The sequence below is a fragment of the Polistes fuscatus genome, unplaced genomic scaffold (assembly GCF_010416935.1).
Source record: "Polistes fuscatus isolate 324 unplaced genomic scaffold, CU_Pfus_HIC Scaffold39, whole genome shotgun sequence".
Classification (NCBI taxonomy): Eukaryota; Metazoa; Arthropoda; class Insecta; order Hymenoptera; family Vespidae; genus Polistes; species Polistes fuscatus.
Window position 1 is genome coordinate 59,329 of NW_025113117.1, and position 22,898 is coordinate 82,226.

The 22,898-nt window shown below is 29.5% G+C and overlaps 2 protein-coding genes across 2 annotated transcripts; both read right to left on the reverse strand.

Annotated features, from left to right (window-relative positions):
• Positions 1-3,450: 3,450 nt before the first annotated feature.
• Positions 3,451-7,473, reverse strand: LOC122520513 (fatty acid synthase-like). Its single transcript, XM_043640567.1, has 10 exons — positions 7,324-7,473; positions 6,924-7,241; positions 6,543-6,848; positions 6,250-6,470; positions 5,912-6,186; positions 5,782-5,846; positions 5,463-5,673; positions 3,941-4,985; positions 3,533-3,818; positions 3,451-3,471 (listed from the first exon to the last, which is right to left on the reverse strand). Exons 1-10 carry the CDS (start codon positions 7,471-7,473, stop codon positions 3,451-3,453), a joined length of 2,898 nt encoding a protein of 965 aa, XP_043496502.1.
• Positions 7,474-21,567: 14,094 nt separating this feature from the next.
• LOC122520514 (fatty acid synthase-like) lies at positions 21,568-22,277 on the reverse strand. The gene is made up of 3 exons (XM_043640568.1): positions 22,140-22,277; positions 21,828-22,059; positions 21,568-21,655 (listed from the first exon to the last, which is right to left on the reverse strand). The coding sequence occupies exons 1-3, from the start codon at positions 22,275-22,277 to the stop codon at positions 21,585-21,587; spliced, it is 441 nt and encodes a 146-aa protein (XP_043496503.1). The 3' UTR covers positions 21,568-21,584.
• Between the last annotated feature and the right edge of the window lie 621 nt (positions 22,278-22,898).

Consider the following 22,898-nt stretch of genomic DNA (forward strand, 5'->3'; position numbering starts at 1 on the left):
GCGCGATAACTATCGTGTGGCGCCTTCCGTTGGGAAAGCTCGTTCCCAAACAGACTCTAATACGTTATTTTCGACTTTCTCGAGTACCAGTAGGCTTACTCTTGAGTTGGCATTTTCATTTTTGTTTTTTTTGCTATTAAACAAGATGTACTTTCCATATTTGATGTTTCACTTGCCTTTTTTTTTTGGTTTTGGGAAAAGCACAGATATCTAGTCTGTGTTTTTCTATTTCCCCCAGTACTTCCTGGTCTTTAATGTCTATGGAAGTTACATTCCAGCATCCTATTCTAAATGTTTATATTTTCCATTTCTTTCGTATTCCTTTTTCTCCTTACTATGTCGTCATCATTATTTTCCGTCCTATACGAGACTACATTTTTAATTCTTCTAAAAGCGCTTTATTCTTTTTTAACGAGGGTAGGTTTCTAGCCTCACGCTCGAATCCTCCTATTTAGTCTGGGATTCTGACCAGCTAGTTATTAACTAGGCGGATTTCCAAACCTAAGAAAAATTTTATTATAGTAACCTTAGAAAAATTTTAATTTAAAACAAGTGCGTATTTAGATAAGAGAATTTCAGACACGTGCGTGTTTTTAACGATTTATAAAATTATATTTTAAATATAAGTATTTTTCATTTTAAATATGTCTGCTATCTGCTTAATTAAATCCTTTAATTTTCTATACTATTTATATTAACATTGAAAATACAAAGTGTTTTTAAATTTTTTTAAATATAAATATTTGTTATTATATTTTGCTATTCCATAGGAGTATAACTTCTTCCGTGCGTACATAAATACATATTCCGTGTTTTTTTATTGGTTTTTTTGTGGTAATAATAAACCTTTCCTTGATTACGTGACTATTTGATGAGGAAAATATCGAGCGTAGAGGATAAAAAAAATGACTTAGGACGAAACAATATTAAAGTTTCAAGAAAGCTTGAGAATGATTAAATAACCTTTTTGATCGACAGACGCCTTGAATCGGTACTCCAATGGTTTTTCTTGTCGTGGAAATATGCCTTCAAAGGTGAATGTTGGAAATCGTTTATTTGTTAGGAATGAGGATAGGTGAAATCAATTAAAATATATTTTTTGAGCCCAGTCAGTACTGAAAAGTATACATTATTTGGCTCGTCAGGGAAGAGTCTTTCAGCATAAAAACCCTGGTTAAAGTATACAGATTTCGATGAATGTTGAGTTAGCTTGCTTATCGGCAGCTATCAAAAGTGATGATATATCAAAGGCAGAATAGAATTCTGACCACGTGTGCCTTCTTACTTTGTGGCTTGTAGTGCTTCGCTGATATCTTCGTTGCGCAGAAATGTAGCTCTCTTCGAAGTGACGGCTCGCAGTTATCGTGGTAGAATATGACGAAGCGCGAGAACACACAGCTTTTATAGAAAAAGGCGAGGCAAAGTGCAGGCCATTTGCCGAATAGACAAATACCGTAGCTGTCGATGCATATGATTGGCCTAATAGAAGTGGTGGGAGAACGCGCGCTAGAAGAACGAAGGCGCCCTTACAAAAGAATCGCGGTGCTCCTTTGTTTTTATCACTGAACTGCGATGCTTCCTTATCGCTATGTTTAGCTGTTTTAGATTATTATTTAATCACATCCCTTCATAGCCTTATGTCGCATGACTAAATTGTCCCTTCTGCATTTCGAGAGTAATCCAGTCGCTGAAAACTCTTGTGTTTTTGGACAAAACTATGTGTATATACGTATACGTTAGTGGAAAATGTGTTTCGTAAAACAAGTGAATAACTTAAGTCGAAAAGAGGCGAAAAGAGTCATAAACGTCGAGAAACAATGTAATTTTACTATATACTAATACTAATTTTATTCTTTAATGTACACTTTTAACCTTTCATATTTCGATACATTTCATTTCATATTTCGTTTCATATACGATATTATTATTATCTTTTTCCAAACTAAGTTACAAAATTTGCATATATAAAGAAGAAACAACGAGAAAGAGAAGAGACTGATTAAAAGTAGGTAACCCTATACTCAACGAAACTTACATACCTCTTGTACAATTTTACAGAATTTTTAATCATAGTTATAAAGATATTGTTCAAATTCCCGTTTTTCCTTTTCTTGTGGATTCCCTTCATCAATTCGTTGCTAAATAATTTTAAACACAGTCATAATTAATGAGATATAAAACTTGCATATAAAAATAATAGTAATATATATATATATATATAATAATTATAATTATAATACCAGTGAAAATTATAATAATTATACTATGGTAAGAGAGTTGATCGAAACAAAAAATAGATAATGTCATTATTGACATAAAAATAAAATGAATTACCTCGTTGTCGGTCTCCCCAACGAAGATATTTTTCTCGTTGTCATTTGGGGAATTATCTATTAATATTTGGCGAACAGCGATAACTGAAGAGTCTGTGCAAAGTAAAGCATTTAGTCGTTTTAAGAACCATGACATCTTTGTGTAATATAAATTTTTGAATTTGGTCTCAGCTTGTGTATTTCCCACAAAATTAGGCAATAATATAAATAAACCATGAAGGGAAGATTCTTTTCTTTTTTTGCATAATTTTTCCACTTTAGTGTCTCTTAAGCTATCTTCGTCTAAGTCGAGCGAGGAGAAAATGAAGAATTTTACGTATGATTGACAGTGCTTTCTGCTATATGTATCGAGTATTTCAGTAACTTTAAAATACTTTAACGAAGAAATTGACGAATCTATCTTCGTTCTCTGTAAATCGAATATACCATCGAGTTGACCTATAGTTAAAGCTTCTTTAAATATTTTGTCAAAGCTTGTGGCATTGTTTAAGTCATCTTCTTGTCGAACAATGATCGTTGCTCCATATTCGCGCCATTTAAGGACCAAATTTTCGTTACTTTGTTTTGACATATTAGAAACAATGATAAATTTTCTAGCTCCCTGCTCGATCATCCATTCGATCAGTACTTTTCCAAAGATATTAAAACCGTCGATAACGAGGTAGCAATTATCGCTATGAAAGAAAAGTTGAGGAATAAAGTTAGAGAATTTTTTTTCTTCTTGCAAGTTGACCAAAACCTGTAAAAAAATACATTCGTATCATACTTGTCAACAAATCGAACGTATTATTTCATAAAGTTTATACATAATTAATTACCTTTCCGTAACGTTCACAAGCCTTAATTTTTCTTTCTTCTGTTGCTCCCTGAATCATAATTCTTCGTGATATAATTGGTTTTATTATACCCGTTTGTAGAGCTTTTCTCATCAATTCCGCTAATTCTCTCCTTCTTTTTTGTGGTAACTTAATAAGGTCTTGTAAACAGTAACTATATACACTTATGAACCGTATTAAATTAGATAGAGGTAATGGATTGTAATTAGGCTCTTTAAAATTGTAAATCATTACCAAATGTTTTATATTTTTAACAATGTCCAAACAACTTTCCATATCGTCTAAGATGGAATAGTTTGCAACTACAAAATCAAAACCTTTGCCTTTCGTAATATGCATACTATTAATTGTATATTCTTCAACTTTGATAATATTAGACTTTGGTAAACTTGGTCGCAACGACTCGATCACCCTTTTTTCTGCATCCGTTTCGTAAGTAGTGTAAACATCAAAATTATATGATAAGGATAAATTTATGAGAGCCTGTCCTACGTCACTAGCACCATAATGTATTAACACAGTTTTAATTTTTTTAAACCTCCAATTATCCGAATGCAAAATGCAGAAAGCTGCCAAATATGCTTGGGAATTGTTGAAGCATCTTCGAAGCTCATAGTGTCTGGAATAATCCAAGTAAAATCTGGATGGGCTGAAATTTCATTACATATAGTAAAATTATCAACTAGTCCCATTACTCTACGACCTTTCTCATCTGTCCCTGAATATTCTGTAATAGATATCTGTGATTCTAGGCTGACATCATTTTTTAACCAATATTCGTATGCACCTAAGTCAAATGCAGAACATTTTACCTTCACCATCTTATTATTTTTTTCTTTAATCAATGATAATTTTTCCATCCATACTAATGAGCCTGATTTATTAATTTTCGCTTGCCAACGCATAGAAGAAGTAGATTTTATTCGCAATGGCATCCATCTGTATGTGCCCCATACCCCGTTTGGGGCTAATACATTTTCACGAAGATTAAGTTTTATTTGTGATTCATAGAATTCAGTTTGAAGTGAGAATTTCGGTGCCTTAGCATCTTGTAGATCAAAAATTTGAAGTTTTTTATACGCAGGTTCTCCTTTTATATCTCGAAGTATCTCAAATATATCATTATCGATAATAGTGTTTACTACAAATATAACATTGTCATATTTTGTGTCTTGTAAGCAGATTTTTAACCGATCTAAACAGTTTTCGTGGTTATTAACGACAACAGTTTTTCCCAAATTTCTTTCTTTATGTAAAAGAAGAGCTGTACGACAGAGAGCAATTTTTATTTTCAGGACGATGTTTAATCCCACACTTGTTAATACAGAAATCGCATTATCTTCCTCTTTTGTTTCAATGATTGTCAATAAAAATGATTCTTTACCGAGAGTACTAATAAATCTTCTTACATCGGTATAATGCGCGTTATTTATAATCGTTAAAATATAATTTTCATGAATTGTCTTATAAAGCAACTCTCTAGCAGTTAATTTTATATTGAAATTGGTCCTCGTCCTTTTTATGATATTCTCGAGAAAATCCAAAATATTCTCATTTTTCTTTTTTGACTCATTCGTTAACAATATCTTTTCTTCACTGTTGATGCTAATATTTTTGGAAATTAATCCTAGTACTGCGTTTAATACGTCGTCGATATCCATCTTTGTTTTATTGATATTCTGGATAAACCGAAGTTCATCCGCGACAATTTTCCAATTCCTGTTTTTAAATTTTATTTCTTTAAATTGGATTCCACTCATAGCAATTCCGGGGCAAGCAATTACGTTTGCCCGTTTTTCAAACTTCATCGGTAAAGCTACGAAAAAAAATCAGTATAGTTCATATAGTTTGTTAAACTATGATACATTACATTATTTTTTGTCAAAACATTTATAAACACGATATTTAAATAAGTGATCATTAAAATGTTTTTTAATAATAAAACAAGTTTGATGTACGAGCATATTATAATTGTAACATTTCCTAATTGTAAATGTTAGTACTTATACGTTAAAAAATTGCTGCAGATTATTATTTTTAAAGATACAGTCATAAATAATGTATTATCAAAGCATAATTGAATAAATAATAATAATTTTAATTTTTTATTCTTTGATTGTAAATAAAGAAAATTAAAATTTATTTATTTTTAGTCAAAAAATTCTCTTAAGATTCTACACATTTATTTCAGTTTTTATTTACGTGGTAAAGAATTTGAAGAGTTTTTGAACTTTTTGTCTATATTGTATCTTCTTAATCACGAGTATGTTAATATTAGGTTTCAAATTCTTACCATAGTTTTCTTTCATTTTTTCTGTTAATTGTTCCATGTCGATGACGAGTTTCTGTATCCTACTCGGTACCAACATATTTTTATTCCTACTGCTGATAATATGGACTTGAACTAATCCTTCTAGTAATAACCTCCAGTCTCTGCTCCATTTAAGCGTTCCATTGGAACACGATGTAGAAAGTCGGCTAATAATATTGTAAGATTCTTCATACTGGTAACCATGTAAAAGTAGATTAGAGTAAATATTTTCTTCGTCTAAAATTTTCGTTTCTTCTTTTAGTAAAATAATTTCTGGAATATCTTCCTTCTGTGTTTCTGCTAAGCGAATAGTTCCAGAAGCTATCATAATTTCATCTTTAGTTTTTACTTCAAATTTTCCTGAACCTGAAAATTTACATTATTTTAAATATTTTTTTAAAATATTATATTTATAGGATTGCTATTTATACCTCTAAATATCATAATAATTAAATGAATTTTGCCATTTCTTGGTACTTCTAGTAATTTATTGTAAATAATAATGTTCTCGAGTATAAAAGTGTTATTAGCCTTATTAGGTATTAAATTCGAGTACATATTCACAACCAACTTTAAATAGACAGCTAAAGAAATGATAACATTGCCGTTTATTTTAAAATTTCGTAAAAACTTGTATTTATCTGATTCCAAATCTACCAGTTCTTCTATTTGTTGATTTTCCAAAAATTTACCACTTTCCACGTGCCTGTTAAACATACACAATAATTGTTTATAGAATCCATTTGAAAAAAGTCTATTTTGTACTTACCAATCAGAGCTGTGTTCCCATCGAACAAGAGGAGAAATAGATGGGGTTTCTCTGGAAACAGGATAAGGAACTCTCGGATAGAGCTTTCCTGGCGTAATTGGAAATCCAAGATTATAAAGCTTTCCTAATCTGGATAAAAACAAAGTAGCATTGTCTTTATGGCCTCGTTTTGCTAAAGATAAATTAATGCAACCACTGTCCAATGATTTTCTTAGAATTGCCTAATAAATGAAAAGTATTAGGTTATTTAATTTAAAAAAACTGTATTAAAATATTTATTTCAACAAATAAACCTGTAAAAGTCCATGGGGAGAAACTTCAAGCGTTATAGCGTTTTTTGGTACAATTGTTAATATTTCTTCGAATAAGACAGGAGAAAGGAGATTATTCGTATGATATTCTGGTGAAGAAAGGTGAGCTTTCATTAAATGCCACTCATTTTTCGGAATAGACGTGCATAGCCAACGTTTACTGCGATTTTTTGGATAAGAGATTACTTTTTTTAAATATTCTAACAACTTTGGACCAGCTGGAGAAATGTACCGACTATGAAAAGCAATATTACTAGTCGGCACGGTTTTAGCAAATATACCTTTACTCTAAAGAAAAAATAGGTATAGTTTCAAAATTTTAATATTTTTAATGTTTATCAAAAAATATCTCCTAAGCATTACCTGTAATTCTTTTACAAAAGCTTTTATGGACTCGGTAGGTCCACTTATGGTAGAACTGTCAGGTCCATTATGACAAGCAATATCAATGTTTTCAGGACAGAAATGTCTCAACTGTTTGTAACCGAGACCAACTGCGGCCATCGTTCCGTGTATCAAATCACTTTCTACTGAAGCCAAACCACGTGAAAGAGCGCTTAAAATCATTTCCTCAGCAGTAAAGCAACCATCTGCGTAAGAACAACCCAGCTCACCAACAGAATGCCCGATCATGTAATTCGGTTTAACACCAACAGCATATAGAGTATCTACCAGACCAATCTACGTAACAATTATTCGAAATATTATTTAAAAAAAGAAAAAATAAACACTGCTGAAGGGGAAACATTAGATATATTATTACTTGTATTGCTGCTATTCCCAGAAAGCAATTTATAATATTATCGTATATTGTTGGATTTTTATCGCATATAATATGCACAATATCGTAACCTCGAGGTCTTAAAACTACATCACATTTTTTCATTGCTTCGGCAAAGATTGGAATTTTCATTAGTGATTCACCTAAAAGAGAATTTTACATTTAATATATACGAGAGAGAGAGAGAGAGAGAGAGAGAGAGAGATTAACATTTTCTTAATTATTTAAATATAAAATTTGTAGTACCCATTCCGATCCATTGTGATCCCATCCCCGAAAAAACGAACCAGATCTCTCGAGATTGAGCTGACAAATTAGCTTGAACCATTTCTATCGATTGCTCTGAATCAGCTGCTTCAAAATCTGGAATTACTGTATACCCAGAATACAGAGAATTGGAAAATGGTTTCTCAGTAATATCAGTAATTAATTGAGCCAATTCATTATCTCCTCTTCTCGAATTTAACTAAACAGAAATAGAATTTTATTCACGATCATTTTGCCTAATCAGTTCGGTCGTAAAATAAATATCTTACAATATCAAAGATCGACGATATCATTTCCTGAGTTCGACAAGAAGCTACAAAAAGTCGTGGCATATTATATGGTGAAAGTTTTCTCCTTTGCTTCTTTTTTGAATTACGTTTTAGGATAATGTGAGAAAAGGAACCGTTTAAAGCGGCTGTGTTAACTGCAGCGTAACAACCCATCCAAGGTGTTGGTTCTGTAATTACTTTTACGCGTCCATCCTGAAGGCATTGGGCCTCTTCTGGAGGCTCAGAATAATGAAGATTCGGAGGTATAACTTCAGTCTCCATAGCAATTAGTACCTAGAAATAAAAAATAAACAAATGTGAAATATTAAACCAAATTTGCGTTGTTTTATATTTAAATTTTTCTTTTCAGTAAATTTACCTTGATTATCGAATTTATTGCATTATTATTATAAGCGTTACCAATGTTTGACTTAACAGATCCTATTAAAAGAGGATTAGAAAGACTTCGATCTTGACCATAAACAAGATCTATTGCCTTTAATTCTTCGAGATCCATTGATTTGATTGCTGTACCATCAGCCTCGATGTAAGTTACGTCGCTTGGTTTTAGACCGCAGTGTTTCAATGTCTGTTTCATTATTTGAACCTGAGATTCAGCTGTGGGAAATAGACAAGTGTTTCTCGGGATTGCTTCAGTGTGCATAACACAGAGATTAACGACCTCGGCATAAACTCGCTTTGCATTTTTTGCTCTTTGAAGGAAAATTGATCCAATCGAGTCGCTTCTCGAAAATCCTGACGCTTTTTTATCAAAAGATCTATTTACCCCGTCCGTTGACAACAAACCTGAATAATAGATTGCACAAAAAAAAATTATTTATAAATTTCGTAAAAATTCAATTTTCTGTTCTAAGACATTTAATTATCATTGAAATGAAAAAAAAATAAGAAAAATTGGCTCTTTGTTTTTACATGCAAGAACAGGAATTATTTATACCTATTAGACTTTTATTTTACCTAAATCATACAGTTGGTTAGTTGTTTGGGGAAGTAAGCTTAATATACCACCACTAACAATCGCATAATCGCAATCTCCAGCTTTTATAGATTCGTACGCTTTTTGAATTGCTAATGAACTTGATGTGCTGGTTGAATCGACAGTGCAGCTTGAGCCTGTTAAACCCAAACAATACGAGATCCGGTTTGAAAGCAAACCACGGCAAAACCCAAGTAGACTATATCCATATGACTAAAATAAAAATTGAAATATTTGCACATCGAATGATTTTACCTTTACATGGAAGCTATTAGATTAATCTGTTAACTTACCTGACTTATTTGTCCACGAGATAACTATCTCCCTCAAATAAACTTAATATCCCGTAAACATTGGTTTTTTTGTTCCGTAGCTCTAAAGGATTAATTCCAGCATCAATTACAGCTTCATACGTAACTTCCATTGCCATTCTTATTTCTGGTGCCATTACTTGTGCCTGTATTGCATTAATTCCAAAAAAATAGTTATCGAATTTAGATAAATTAGAAACTTTTCCTAAACGCAATGGTACTTTAGACGAAAAACCTAAAAAATAATAATATAATCAATCAAAAATAACGCACATTATTACATTTTATTTCTGTACGAAATATAATTGAATATATTTTTACCGAATTTCCATCTTTCACAAGTCTCAGATACGCAATCTTCTCCATTTAATAGATTTTCCCTTAAATCATTGATATTTTCACTCTTTGGAAATTTTCCTGATATTCCAGAAATAACCACAGAATTTTCTTCTAAACCTTCAAGTTTCATATTTGCTAAATGTACCTATACGAGCAAAACTATTAGCTAAACATTCGTTTGTCCAATAAAACTATTCAGTGTTGCTGCTACTTATATATCCTTACGGATGAGTGTAATTAAAATGGTTACGTATAAAATTTGCTTTAAATTTAAATGCTTTTGCATATGGATGCATTGTTATTGTACCTTTTACAAAAAAATATGTAATAAATAGACTGACGATGACGTGTGAATTATAATTGTTTTTGTCTACACAAATTAAATTTGCATGCAATGTATAAGGAAATGATTCGACCGTTTTTGATCTTTCTAATCATGGAACTTGGAACAGTGACAAGGTGGAAAAATTTTTTCAAGATCCTATAAATCCGTAAACCGACGTAAAAGGGAATATATTCCCCTTTAATATAACTCTTTTTATAATACTCATTGAACATTTTAATGGATGACCAAAGTTGTGAATATTCTACTTGGGAATTAAAACATTTATTATATATTGAAGAGAAAAAATCGCAAATAATACAAATAAAAAGTTTTAATTATAACCTCTATTAAAATTTAACAAAATCATTAGTTTAATCAAATAGTTAAACCTAGAAAACAAATCTCCAGTTTTAAGTATTGCACTCTAAAGTACAATTAACAAGCATTCAATTAGAATGTATAGAACAATGATGCAGTAGTACTGTTTAGAAAATTTATGAGATTTTTTAAGAGTAACAATAACAGTCAGTTTACAGAAAATTTAAAAAATGAACAAGATAAAATTATTTTACCAAAGTACATTAGGTAACTATAAATATATTTATTAAATATGTTTTTCTTTTAAATTGCGGAAATACATTTATTGGAAATATTTATTTAGCACTTTAAATGTTTCAATATATGATGCATTGTTATTGTACATTTCTTTTGAAAATATGATATAAATAAGCTAGCGATGACGTGTGAATTAATAATGTTTTTGTCTAGACAAATTAAATTTGCATGGAATGTATAAGGAAATGATTCGACCGTTTTTGATCTTTCTAATCATGGAACTTGGAACAGTGACAAGGTGGAAAAATTTTTTCAAGATCCTATAAATCCGTAATACCGACGTAAAAGGGAATATATTCCCCTTTAATATAACTCTTTTTATAATACTCATTGAACATTTATAATGGATGACCAAAATTTGTGAATATTCTACTTGGGAATTAAAACATTTTATTATATATTGAAGAGAAATAAATCGCAAATAATACAAATAAAAAGTTTTAATTATAACCTCTATTAAAATTTAACAAAATCATTAGTTTAATCAAATAGTTAAACCTAGAAAACAAATCTCCAGTTTTAAGTATTGCACTCTAAAGTACAATTAACAAGCATTCAATTAGAATGTATAGAACAATGATGCAGTAGTACTGTTTAGAAAATTTATGAGATTTTTTAAGAGTAACAATAACAGTCAGTTTAGAGAAAATTTAAAAAATGAACAAGATAAAATTATTTTACCAAAGTACATTAGGTAACTATAAATATATTCATTAAATATGTTTTTCTTTTAAATTGCGGAAATACATTTATTGGAAATATTTATTTAGCACTTTAAATGTTTCAATATATGATGCATTGTTATTGTACATTTCTTTTGAAAATATGTTATAAATAAGCTAGCGATGACGTGAATTAATAATGTTTTTGTCTAGACAAATTAAATTTGCATGCAATGTATAAGGAAATCATTCGACCTTTTTTGATCTTTCTAATCATGGAACTTGGAACAGTGACAAGGTGGAAAAATTTTTTCAAGATCCTATAAATCCGTAATACCGACGTAAAAGGGAATATATTCCCCTTTAATATAACTCTTTTTATAATACTTATTGAACATTTATAATGGATGACCAAAATTTGTGAATATTCTACTTGGGAATTAAAACATTTTATTATATATTGAAGAGAAATAAATCGCAAATAATACAAATAAAAAGTTTTAATTATAACCTCTATTAAAATTTAACAAAATCATTAGTTTAATCAAATAGTTAAACCTAGAAAACAAATCTCCAGTTTTAAGTATTGCAATCTAAAGTACAATTAACAAGCATTCAATTAGAATGTATAGAGCAATGATGCAGTAGTACTGTTTAGAAAATTTATGAGATTTTTTAAGAGTAAAAATAACAGTCAGTTTATAGAAAATTCAAAAAATGAACAGGATAAAATTATTTTGCCAAAGTACATTAGGTAACTATAAATATATTTATTAAATATGTTTTTCTTTTAAATTGCGGAAATACATTTATTAGAAATATTTATTTAGCACTTTAAATGTTTCAATATATGATGCATTGTTATTGTACATTTCTTTTGAAAATATGTTATAAATAAGCTAGCGATGTCGTTTGAATTCAAATTTTTTTTTCTAGAAAAATATAGTTTTTAAACGATGTATAGAGAAACGATTCGACCTATTTTGTTTTTTTGAATCCAGGACTATGAAATAGTTGCTAGGTGGGAAAATTTTTACTACAACTAATAAATCTGTAAAGCCGACAAAAAAAGAATCATATTTCCATCTAATATAACTCTATTAATAATATTTATTAAAAATTTTTAATGAATGATTAAATTTTTTAAGGTTGTATTCTTGTAACTTAAGTCGATTGTTATATCTTTTTTGGAAGGCGTTTTTTTATAAGAAAATAAAAATGAATCGTTTTTGTTATTCAGGATGTTTTTATTTTCATTTTAAAGACATAAAAATAAAAACCAGTGTGTGTACTTATGAAAGCACGTAAGAATTTGTAATTCTCTGGCGTACCGAGACGAATATAAACTGAATAACCTCAAAATACCTTCAAAAAAAGTACTTAAAATAAAAAAATAATAATAATATTATTATTATTATCATTATTAATTTTCCCTGTTACTTTCTAATTTTCCTTGTTTATTTTTTAAATAATGTTATTATTATATATTATTATTAATATTATTATTATTATTTTTACATAGAAAATAGTTGATAAAGAAACCTGTTCCCCTCTCCCTGCTTTATGATCGATAATATTCGCTAATGTAAGCAGATTATTTTTCATTTATTATTATATTTTTATTAATTTATTTATTTACTTATTTTTATAAATATATGTATAGCGTGACCAGGAAATGGGGGAGGATTGGAAGTATGAGAAGATAAGCTACTATTATTATTATTTATATTTTACAAAAAAAAAAAGAAAACGTATTTTTAATCTATCGATATACATATATATATATATATATATAATAAAGAATGTAAAAATATCAAAATATAGATAGGAGTCCACATTAATTGTAAGGGAGATAAATCGAATTACTTCATACGGAAACGGCTACGGCACTGTGATAGCACTAGTTTCCACTCTGTCAGTCATGCGGACTGATATCTATATTTTGATATTTTTTTATTCTTTCTTATGTATATATCGATCGATTAAAAAATGTTTCCTTCCTTTTTTTTTGTTAATTAATTAAATAATAATAATTAGTTGCTTATCTTCTCACACTTACAATCCTTCCCTTTTTACCAAGTCACGCTGTATATATATTTATAAAATTATATAAAGAAAAAATGGACAAAAATTTGACAATAAAAGAAAAATAATCGGCCTAAATTAGCGAATATTATCGATCATCAAAGAATTAGGGGGGTGGAGAAAGAGGTTTCTTTATCAACTATATTCTATGTAAAAAGAAAATTTATAATAATAATAATATAATGGTCATAACATTATTTAAAAATAGACAAGGAAATTCAAAAGTAACAAGGAAAATTAATAATGATTATAATAATAATAATTATTATTATTATCATTATTTTTTTAGGTTATTTTTTTTGTTATTTTTTTTTGAAGTTATTTTTAAGGTTATATAGGTTATATTCGTTTTTGTACGCCAATGAAGTATAATTTCTTACGTGCGTATATAAGTACACATATTAGTTTTTTAACTTTAATTGGTGACTATCTTAGAGAAGAAAATAAAACATAATTATATTAATCTGTATAACTCAGTTAGCTTTAAAAAAATAAATAATAATAAATACCTCTCTTTATTAATTTTTCTAAACGCGTCGAAAAAAGTATAACTTCAAAAAGTATTGTTACTTTCTGTTGCGTAATAAATAGTACGAGATTATTGTTTTTTCAGACTCTTATGCCTTCACAATTAAGTGAAATAAATAATTATATGTTAGTGAGGTATAGGACTTAAAATAGGGAAAACTAGGATGGTAAAAGGGTATTTAAAGTAGAAAATTTATTAGAATATGAAAACAATACTAGTCACAGGTAATAACTAATTTTATTATAATATACATTCTTTGATTATTTATTTTCCAATTTATTTTTTCCCGGTAACGATCAATCTTTATGACGTCTTTATTAATTATACAAATTGCAGCATATTTACGTATTAACTATTTTATTAACAAACATAAGACAAAAACTGAAGTACAAAATTCAACAGAAAATTAAAAGTTACTCGCTTCGTTTCTTGATCTTTCTTCTAGACTTATTCTAACTTCTTTTTTCTAAACCAGTTACATTTTTGCATATTGAATAAGTTTTTAGAGTATGTAAATTATATTTTTCTTTAAACAGATACATTATGTATACAATGCTCGTTTGTTTCAAAATTTAACAAAGAGGTTGACAACATTTTTCGAAAGTTTAGTTTAGATGAAAATTAAGTCTAAGAATTTTCAGAGTCTGCATTTGTTTATGAGAGAACTGATCCTTTGTTTAACAATTTATATTTTTAGAAAGCAATAGGAAAACATGATTTCGAGGATGTTTAGGTTATGTTAACCATTTCTATACTCTTAGGCTAAAGCGTTAAGCAGGTCTGGAAGATGTTTTTGATCTAGTCATTTAGTTTTAATAATAAACCTTTCCTATTTGATGAATAGAATATTGAGCGTAGCAAATAAAAAAAAACGACCTTAAAAGTAAGAATGTAAAAGTATGAAAATAATCAAACTGATCAATAATTGTAGATTTAATGTTTAGAGGCATCTTTCTTAGTATTATGTTGCGTGACTGAATTCTCTCTTCTGCATTTCGAGAGTAATTAATCTCTAATAATCTGTTTGGATTTAAACATTGTTGTGAGTATATACGTATAAGTCAGTGGAAAATGTATTTCGTGATAAAAGTGAACAATTTAAGTCAAGAAAGGGGCAAAAAGAGCAATGAACGTCGAAAAACAAATTAATTTTTTTCGTTTAATCTTAAAGTACTCCTATATCGTTCATTTAACAGTAAGTAAATCCTTTTAGTATCCTTCTAAAAAATAAATTTCAAATATATATAAATAAGAAACAAGGAAGAGACTGATTAAACGTAGAAAAGATATACTTAACGCAACTTACAAAATTCCTAAAAAATTTTACGTAATTTTTTATTCGTAATTATAAAGATATTTTTCGAACTGGCGTATTTTCTCTTCTTGTTGATCTCCTTCATCAATGCGTTGATAAATAATTTTAAACACAATCATGATTAATGACATATAAAACTTACGCATAATAAATAATAATAATAATAGTAATAGTATTAATTATAGTTATTATAATATTAATACTATCGTAAGCTAATCAGAATAAAATTTGATAATGAGAATAATGAAATAAAAATAATTTAGAAATTACCTCCTTGTCGGTTTCCTCAGCGAGAAAATTTTTCTCTTTGCCATTTACGGAATTATCTGCTATTATATGGCGAACAGCGATTAGTAAAGAGTCTGAGCACAGTATAACATTTAGTCGTTTTAATAACAATGACATTATTGTGTAATATACATTTTTGAGTTTAGTCTCAGTTAGTGTATTTTCTACAAAATAAGGCAATGAAATAAATAATCCATGAAGAAAAGATTCTTTTCTTTTTGAGCATTATTTTTCTATATTATAGTCTCTTAAGCTATCTTCGTCCATGTTGAGCGAAGAGAAAATAAAAAATTTCAAATGTGATGGACATAGATTTCTGCTATGTTTATCGAGTAATTCAGTAACTTTGAAATACTTTGACGAAGAACTTGACGAATTTATTTTCGTTCTCTGTAGATCGAATATACAATCGAGTTCACCTATTGTCAAAGCTTCTTGCAGTAATTTGTCATAGCTTGCGGCTTTGCTTAAGTTCACTTTATGTCGGACAATGATTGTTTCACCATTTTCTTGCCATTTAAGGACCGAGTTTTCGTGACCTTCTATTGACATTTAGAAACAATGATTAATTTTCTAACTCCTTGTTCGATAATCCATTCGATCAGTACTTTACCAAAGATATTAAGACCGTCGATAATAAGGTAGCATTTATCGCTATGAAAGGAAAGTTGCGGAATGAAATTAGAGAATATTTTTTCTTCTTGCAAGTTGACCAAAACCTGTAAAAAAATACATTCTTATCATAATTGTCAACAAATCGAACGTAATATTTCATAAACTTTACATATATTTAATTACTTTTCCGTAACGTTCACAAGCCTCAATTTTTCTTTCTTCTGTTGCACCCTGAATCATAATTCTTCGTGATATAATTGGTTTTATTGTACCCGCCTGTAGAGCTTTTATCATCAATTCCGCTGATGCTTTTTTTTGTAATAACTTGATAAGTTCTTGTAAACAGTAACTATATACATTTATGAACCGTATTAAATTAGATAGTGGTAATGGATTGTAATTAGGCTCTTTAAAATTGTAAATCATTACCAAATGTTTTATTTTTAACAATGTCAAAACAACTTTCCATATCGTCTAAGATGGAATTGTTTGCAACTACAAAATCAAAACGTTTGCCTTTCGTAATAATCCTAATATTAATTCTATAGTCTTTAATTTTCATAATATTAGACTGTGGTAAACGTGGTCGCATCGACTCGATAACTCGTTTTTCTGCTTCCGTTTCGTAAGTAGTGTAAACATCAAAATTATAAGATAAGGATAAATTTATGAGAGCCTGTCCTACGTCGCTAGCACCATAATGTACTAATACAGTTTTAATTCGTTTAAACCTCCAAGTATCCGAATGCAAAATGCAGAAAGCTGCCAAATAGGCTTGGGGAATTGTTGAAGCATCTTCGAAGCTACAACTGTCTGGAATAATCAAAGTAAAATCTGGATCGGCTGAAATTTTATTACTTATAGTGAAATTATCAACTAGTCCCATTACTCTACGACCTTTCTCATCTGTCCCTGAATATTCTGTAATAGATATCTGTGATTCTAGGCTGACATCATTTTTTAACCAATATTCGTATGCACCTAAGTCAAATGCAGAACATTTTACCTTCACCATCCTATTATGTTTTTCTTTAATAAATGATAATTTTTCCATCCATACTAATAATCCTGATTTATTAATTTTCGCTTGCCAACGCATAGAAGAAGTAGATTTTATTCGCAATAACATCCATCTGTATGTGCCCATACCCCGTTTGGGGCTAATACATTTTCACGAAGATTAAGTTTTATTTGTGATTCATAGAATTCAGTTTGAAGTGAGAATTTCGGTGCCTTAGCATCTTGTAGATCAAAAATTTGAAGTTTTTTATACGCAGGTTCTCCTTTTATATCTCGAAGTATCTCAAATATATCATTATCGATAATAGTGTTTACCACAAATATAACATTGTCATATTTTTGTCTTGTAAGCAGATTTTTAACCGATCTAAACAGTTTTCGTGGTTATTAACGACAACAGTTTTTCCCAAATTTCTTTCTTTATGTAAAAGAAGAGCTGTACGACAGAGAGCAATTTTTATTTTCAGGACGATGTTTAATCCCACACTTGTTAATACAGAAATCGCATTATCTTCCTCTTTTGTTTCAATGATTGTCAATAAAAATGATTCTTTACCGAGAGTACTAATAAATCTTCTTACATCGGTATAATGCGCGTTATTTATAATCGTTAAAATATAATTTTCATGAATTGTCTTATAAAGCAACTCTCTAGCAGTTAATTTATATTGAAATTGGTCCTCGTCCTTTTTATGATATTCTCGAGAAAATCCAAAATATTCTCATTTTCTTTTTTGACTCATTCGTTAACAATATCTTTTCTTCACTGTTGATGCTAATATTTTTGGAAATTAATCCTAGTACTGCGTTTAATACGTCGTCGATATCCATCTTTGTTTTATTGATATTCTGGATAAACCGAAGTTCATCCGCGACAATTTTCCAATTCCAGTTTTTAAATTTTATTTCTTTAAATTGGATTCCACTCATAGCAATTCCGGGGCAAGCAATTACGTTTGCCCGTTTTTCAAACTTCATCGGTAAAGCTACGAAAAAAAATCAGTATAGTTCATATAGTTTGTTAAACTATGATACAATACATTATTTTTTGTCAAATAATTTATAATCACGATATTTAAATAAGTGATCATTAAAATGATTTTTAATAATAAAACAAGTTTGATGTTCGAGCATATTATAATTGTAACATTTCCTAATTGTAAATGTTAGTACTTATACGTTAAAAAATTGCTGCAGATTATTATTTTTAAAGATACAGTCATAAATAATGTATTATCAAAGCATAATTGAATAAATAATAATAATTTTAATTTTTTATTCTTTGATTGTAAATAAAGAAAATTAAAATTTATTTATTTTTAGTCAAAAAATTCTCTTAAGATTATACACATTTTATTCAGTTTTTATTTACGTGGTAAAGAATTTGAAGAGTTTTTTAGTCTATATTGTATCTTAATAATCACGAGTAAGTAATATTAGTTTCAAATTCTTACCATAGTTTTCTTTCATTTTTTCTGTTAATTGTTCCATGTCGATGACGAGTTTCTGTATCCTACTCGGTACCAACATATTTTTATTCCTACTGCTGATAATATGGACTTGAACTAATCCTTCTAGTAATAACCTCCAGTCTCTGCTCCATTTAAGCGTTCCATTGGAACACGATGTAGAAAGTCCGCTAATAATATTGTAAGATTCTTCATACTGGTAACCATGTAAAGTAGATTAGAGTAAATATTTTCTTCGTCTAAAATTTTCGTTTCTTCTTTTAGTAAAATAATTTCTGGAATATCTTCCTTCTGTGTTTCTGTCAAGCGAATAGTTCCAGAAGCTATCATAATTTCTTCTTTAGTTTTTACTTCAAATTTTCCTGAACCTGAAAATTTACATTATTTCAAAATTGTTTTAAAATATTATATTTACCGGACTGCTGTTTATTCCTTTAAATATCATAATAATTAAATGAATTTTGCAATTTCTAGGTACATCTAGTAATTTATTGTTTATAATAATGTTCTCGAGTATAAAAGAGTTATTAGCCTTATTCAGTATTAAATTCGAGTACATATTCACAACCAACTTTAAATAGACAGCTAAAGAAATGATAACATTGCCGTTTATTTTAAATTTCGTAAAAACTTGTATTTATCTGATTCCAAATCTACCAGTTCTTCTATTTGTTGAGTTTCCCAAAATTTACCACTTTCCACGTGCCTGTCAAACATACACAATAATAGTTTATAGAATCCATTTGAAAAAAGTCTATTTTGTACTTACCAATCAGAGCTGTGTTCCCATCGAACAAGAGGAGAAATAGATGGGGTTTCTCTGGAAACAGGATAAGGAACTCTCGGATAGAGTTTTTCTTGGCGTAATTAGAAATCCAAGATTATAAAGATTTCCTAATGTGGATAAAATAAAAGTTGCATTGTCCTTATGGCCTCGTTTTGTTAATGATAAATTAATGCAACCGCTGTCCAATGATTTTCTTAGAATTGCCTAATAAATGAAAAGTATTAGGTTATTTAATTTAAAAAAACGGTATTAAAATATTAATTCCAACAAATAAATCTGTAAAATTCCATGGGGATAAACTTCAATCGTTATAGCGTTTTTTGGTAACATTGTTAATAATTCTTCGAGTAAGACAGGAGAAGGAGATTATTCGTATGATATTCTGGTGAAGAAAAGTGAGCTTTCATTAAATGCCACTCATTTTTCGAAATAGACGTGCATAGCCAACGTTTACTGCGATTTTTTGGTTGAGAGATGACTTTATTTAAATATTTTAACAACTTTGGACCAGCTGGAGAAATGTACCGACTATGAAAAGCAACATTACTAGTCGGCACGGTTTTAGCAAATATTCCTTTACTCTAAAGAAAAAATAAGTATAGTTTCAAAATTTTAATATATTTAATGTCTATCAAAATATATATTCTAAGCATTACCTGCAATTCTTTTACAAAAGCTTTCATGGACTCGGTAGGTCCACTTATAGTAGAACTGTCGGATCCATTATGACAAGCAATATCAATGTCTTCAGGACAGAAATGTCGTAACTGTTTGTAACCGAGACCTACTGCGGCCATCGTTCCGTGTATCAAATCACTTTCTACTGAAGCCAAACCACGAGAAAGAGCGCTTAAAATCATTTCCTCAGCAGTAAAGCAACCATCTGCGTAAGAACAACCCAGCTCACCAACAGAATGCCCGATCATGTAATTCTGTTTCACACCAACAGCATATAGAGTATCTACCAGACCAATCTACGTAACAATTATCGAAATTATTAATTTTAAAAAATGAAACAATAAACACTGCTAAAGGGGAAACATTAGAAATATTATTACTTTTATTGCTGCTATTCCCAGAAAGCAATTTATAACATTATCGTATATTGTTGGATTTTTATCGCATATAATATGCACAATATCGTAACCTCGAGGTCTTAAAACTACATCACATTTTTTTATTGCTTCGGCAAAGATTGGTATTTTCATTAATGATTCACCTAAAAGAGAATTTTACATTTAATATATACGAGAGAGAGAGAGAGGGAGAGAGAGAGAGAGATGTAACATTTTTTTAATTATTTAAATGTAAAATTTGTAGTACCCATTCCGGTCCATTGTGATCCCATCCCCGAAAAAACGAACCAGATCTCTCGAGATTGAACTGACAAATTAGCTTGAACCATTCTATCGATTCCTCTTAATCAGCTGCTTCAAAATCTGGAATTACTGTATACCCAGAATACAGAGAATTGGAAAATGGTTTCTCAGTAATATCAGTAATTAATTGAGCTAATTCATCAGCTCCTCTGTTCGAATTTAACTAAACACAAATAGAATATAATTCACGATCATTTTGCTTAATCAGTTCGGTCGTAAAATAAATATCTTACAATATCAAAGATCGACGATATCATTTCCTGAGTTTGACAAGAAGCTACAAAAAAAGTCGTGGCATATTATATGGGGAAAGTTTTCTCCTTTGCTTCTTTTTTGAATGACATTTTAGGATAATGTGAGAGAAGGAACCGTTTAAAGCGGCTGTGTTAACTGCAGCGTAACAACCCATCCAAGGTGTTGGTTCTGTAATTACTTTTACGCGTCCATCCTGAAGGCATTGGGCCTCTTCTGGAGGCTCAGAATAATGAAGATTCGGAGGTATAACTTCAGTCTCCATAGCAATTAGTACCTAGAAATAAAAAATAAACAAATGTAAAATATTAAACCAAATTTGCGTTGTTTTATATTTAATTTTGTATTTTCAGTAAATTTACCTTGATTATCGAATTTATTGCATTATTATTATGGGCGTTACCAATGTTTGACCTAACATATCCTATTAAAAGAGGATTAGAAAGACTTCGATCTTGACCATAAACAAGATCTATTGCCTTTAATTCTTCGAGATCCATCGATTTTATTGCTGTACCATCGGCCTCGATGTAAGTTACGTCGCTTGGTTCTAGGCCGCAGTGTTTGAATGTCTGTTTCATTATTTGAGCCTGAGATTCGGCTGTGGGAAATAGACACTTGTTTCTTGGAATTGCTTTAGTGTACTTAACAGAAAGATTAACGACCTCGGCATAAACTCGCTTTGCATTTTCGGCTCTTTGAAGGAAAATTGTTCCTATCTAGTCGCTTCTCGTGAATCCAGACGCTTTCTTATCAAAAGATCTACTTACCCCGTCTGTTGACAATAAACCTAAATAATGGAATGCATAAAACAGAAAATTATTTATACATTACGAAAATATTTATCTTGATGTTCTAGGAATTTTAATTATCATTGAAAGAAAAAAATATAAAAAAAACTGCCTTTTATTCTTTACAGGCAAGAATTGGAATTAATTATACGTAATATACTCTTATTTTACCTAAATCATACAGTTGGTAAGATGTTTGGGGAAGTAAACTTATGATTCCCCCACTAACAATCGCGTAATCGCAATCTCCAGCTTTTATAGCATCGTACGCTTTTTGAATTGCTAATGAACTTGATGTGCTGGTTGAATCGATAGTGCAGCTTGAGCCAGTTAGACCCATACAAAACGATATCCGGTTTGCTAGCAAACCACGACAATATCCCAGTAGACTATATCCATTCTCCTATAATGAAAATAAAAACAATTGCACATAGAATGATTTTACCTTTAAATGAAATCCATTAGATAATTCAATTTACTTACTTGAGTTTTATCTTTTATTGCATAACAATCTGACTCATATAAACTCAATATTCCGTAAACATTGGTTTTCTTGTTCCGTAACTCTACAGGATTTATTCCAGCATCAATGATCGCTTCAAACGTAACTTCCAATGCCATTTTTATTTCTGGTGCCATAAATTTTGCTTGAATTGCACTAATTCCAAAAAAAAAGTTATCGAATTTCGTTAAATTAGAAATGAGTCCTAAACGCGATGATACTTTACACGAATGACCTAATAAATAATAATTTAATAAATCAAAAATAACGCACATTATTACATTTTATTTCTGTATAAAAACAAATTAAGAATATTCTTACATAATTTAAATCTTGTATGATCCGCAGATACGCAATCTTCTCCATTTATTAGATTTTCCCTTAAATCATTGATATTGTTACTCTTTGGAAATTTTCCTGATATTCCAGAGATGACCACTGCACTATCGTCCAATATCCCACTATCGTTGAATATCTGAAAACGTGGCTAAAATTAAAAATAAAAATGAAAGTGTATTAGCTTCACTATCGCTTCCCTAAAAAATAATACAAAATGTTTTTTACTTTTAATGGATAAAAAAAAATTTTATGTAATTTTAAATAAATTTTTGATAAAAAATAAAAAAGAAACAAAAAATTTATATAAAAAAAGGAGAATTAAAAGAAAATTTTATACAGGAAAATCGTTTATAAAGTGCAGTAAATTTGATAAATCTTACCTCAATACTTTCAGGATCATC

What these genes read in the sequence shown, in the direction of transcription:
- LOC122520513 (XM_043640567.1), bottom strand. Translation starts at nt 7,473, where the DNA reads ATGAAAATTCCAATCTTTGCCGAAGCAATGAAAAAATGTGATGTAGTT. An exon ending in TGGGAATAGCAGCAATACAA is followed by an intron (nt 7,242 to 7,323) that starts GTAATAATATAT and finishes ATTGTTACGTAG; the next exon opens with ATTGGTCTGGTAGATACTCT. An exon ending in AATTATTATGATATTTAGAG is followed by an intron (nt 5,847 to 5,911) that starts GTATAAATAGCA and finishes GTAAATTTTCAG; the next exon opens with GTTCAGGAAAATTTGAAGTA.
- LOC122520514 (XM_043640568.1), bottom strand. Translation starts at nt 22,277, where the DNA reads ATGGCATTGGAAGTTACGTTTGAAGCGATCATTGATGCTGGAATAAAT. An exon ending in CAATAAAAGATAAAACTCAA is followed by an intron (nt 22,060 to 22,139) that starts GTAAGTAAATTG and finishes TTTTCATTATAG; the next exon opens with GAGAATGGATATAGTCTACT. An exon ending in TTACCAACTGTATGATTTAG is followed by an intron (nt 21,656 to 21,827) that starts GTAAAATAAGAG and finishes TCCATTATTTAG; the next exon opens with GTTTATTGTCAACAGACGGG.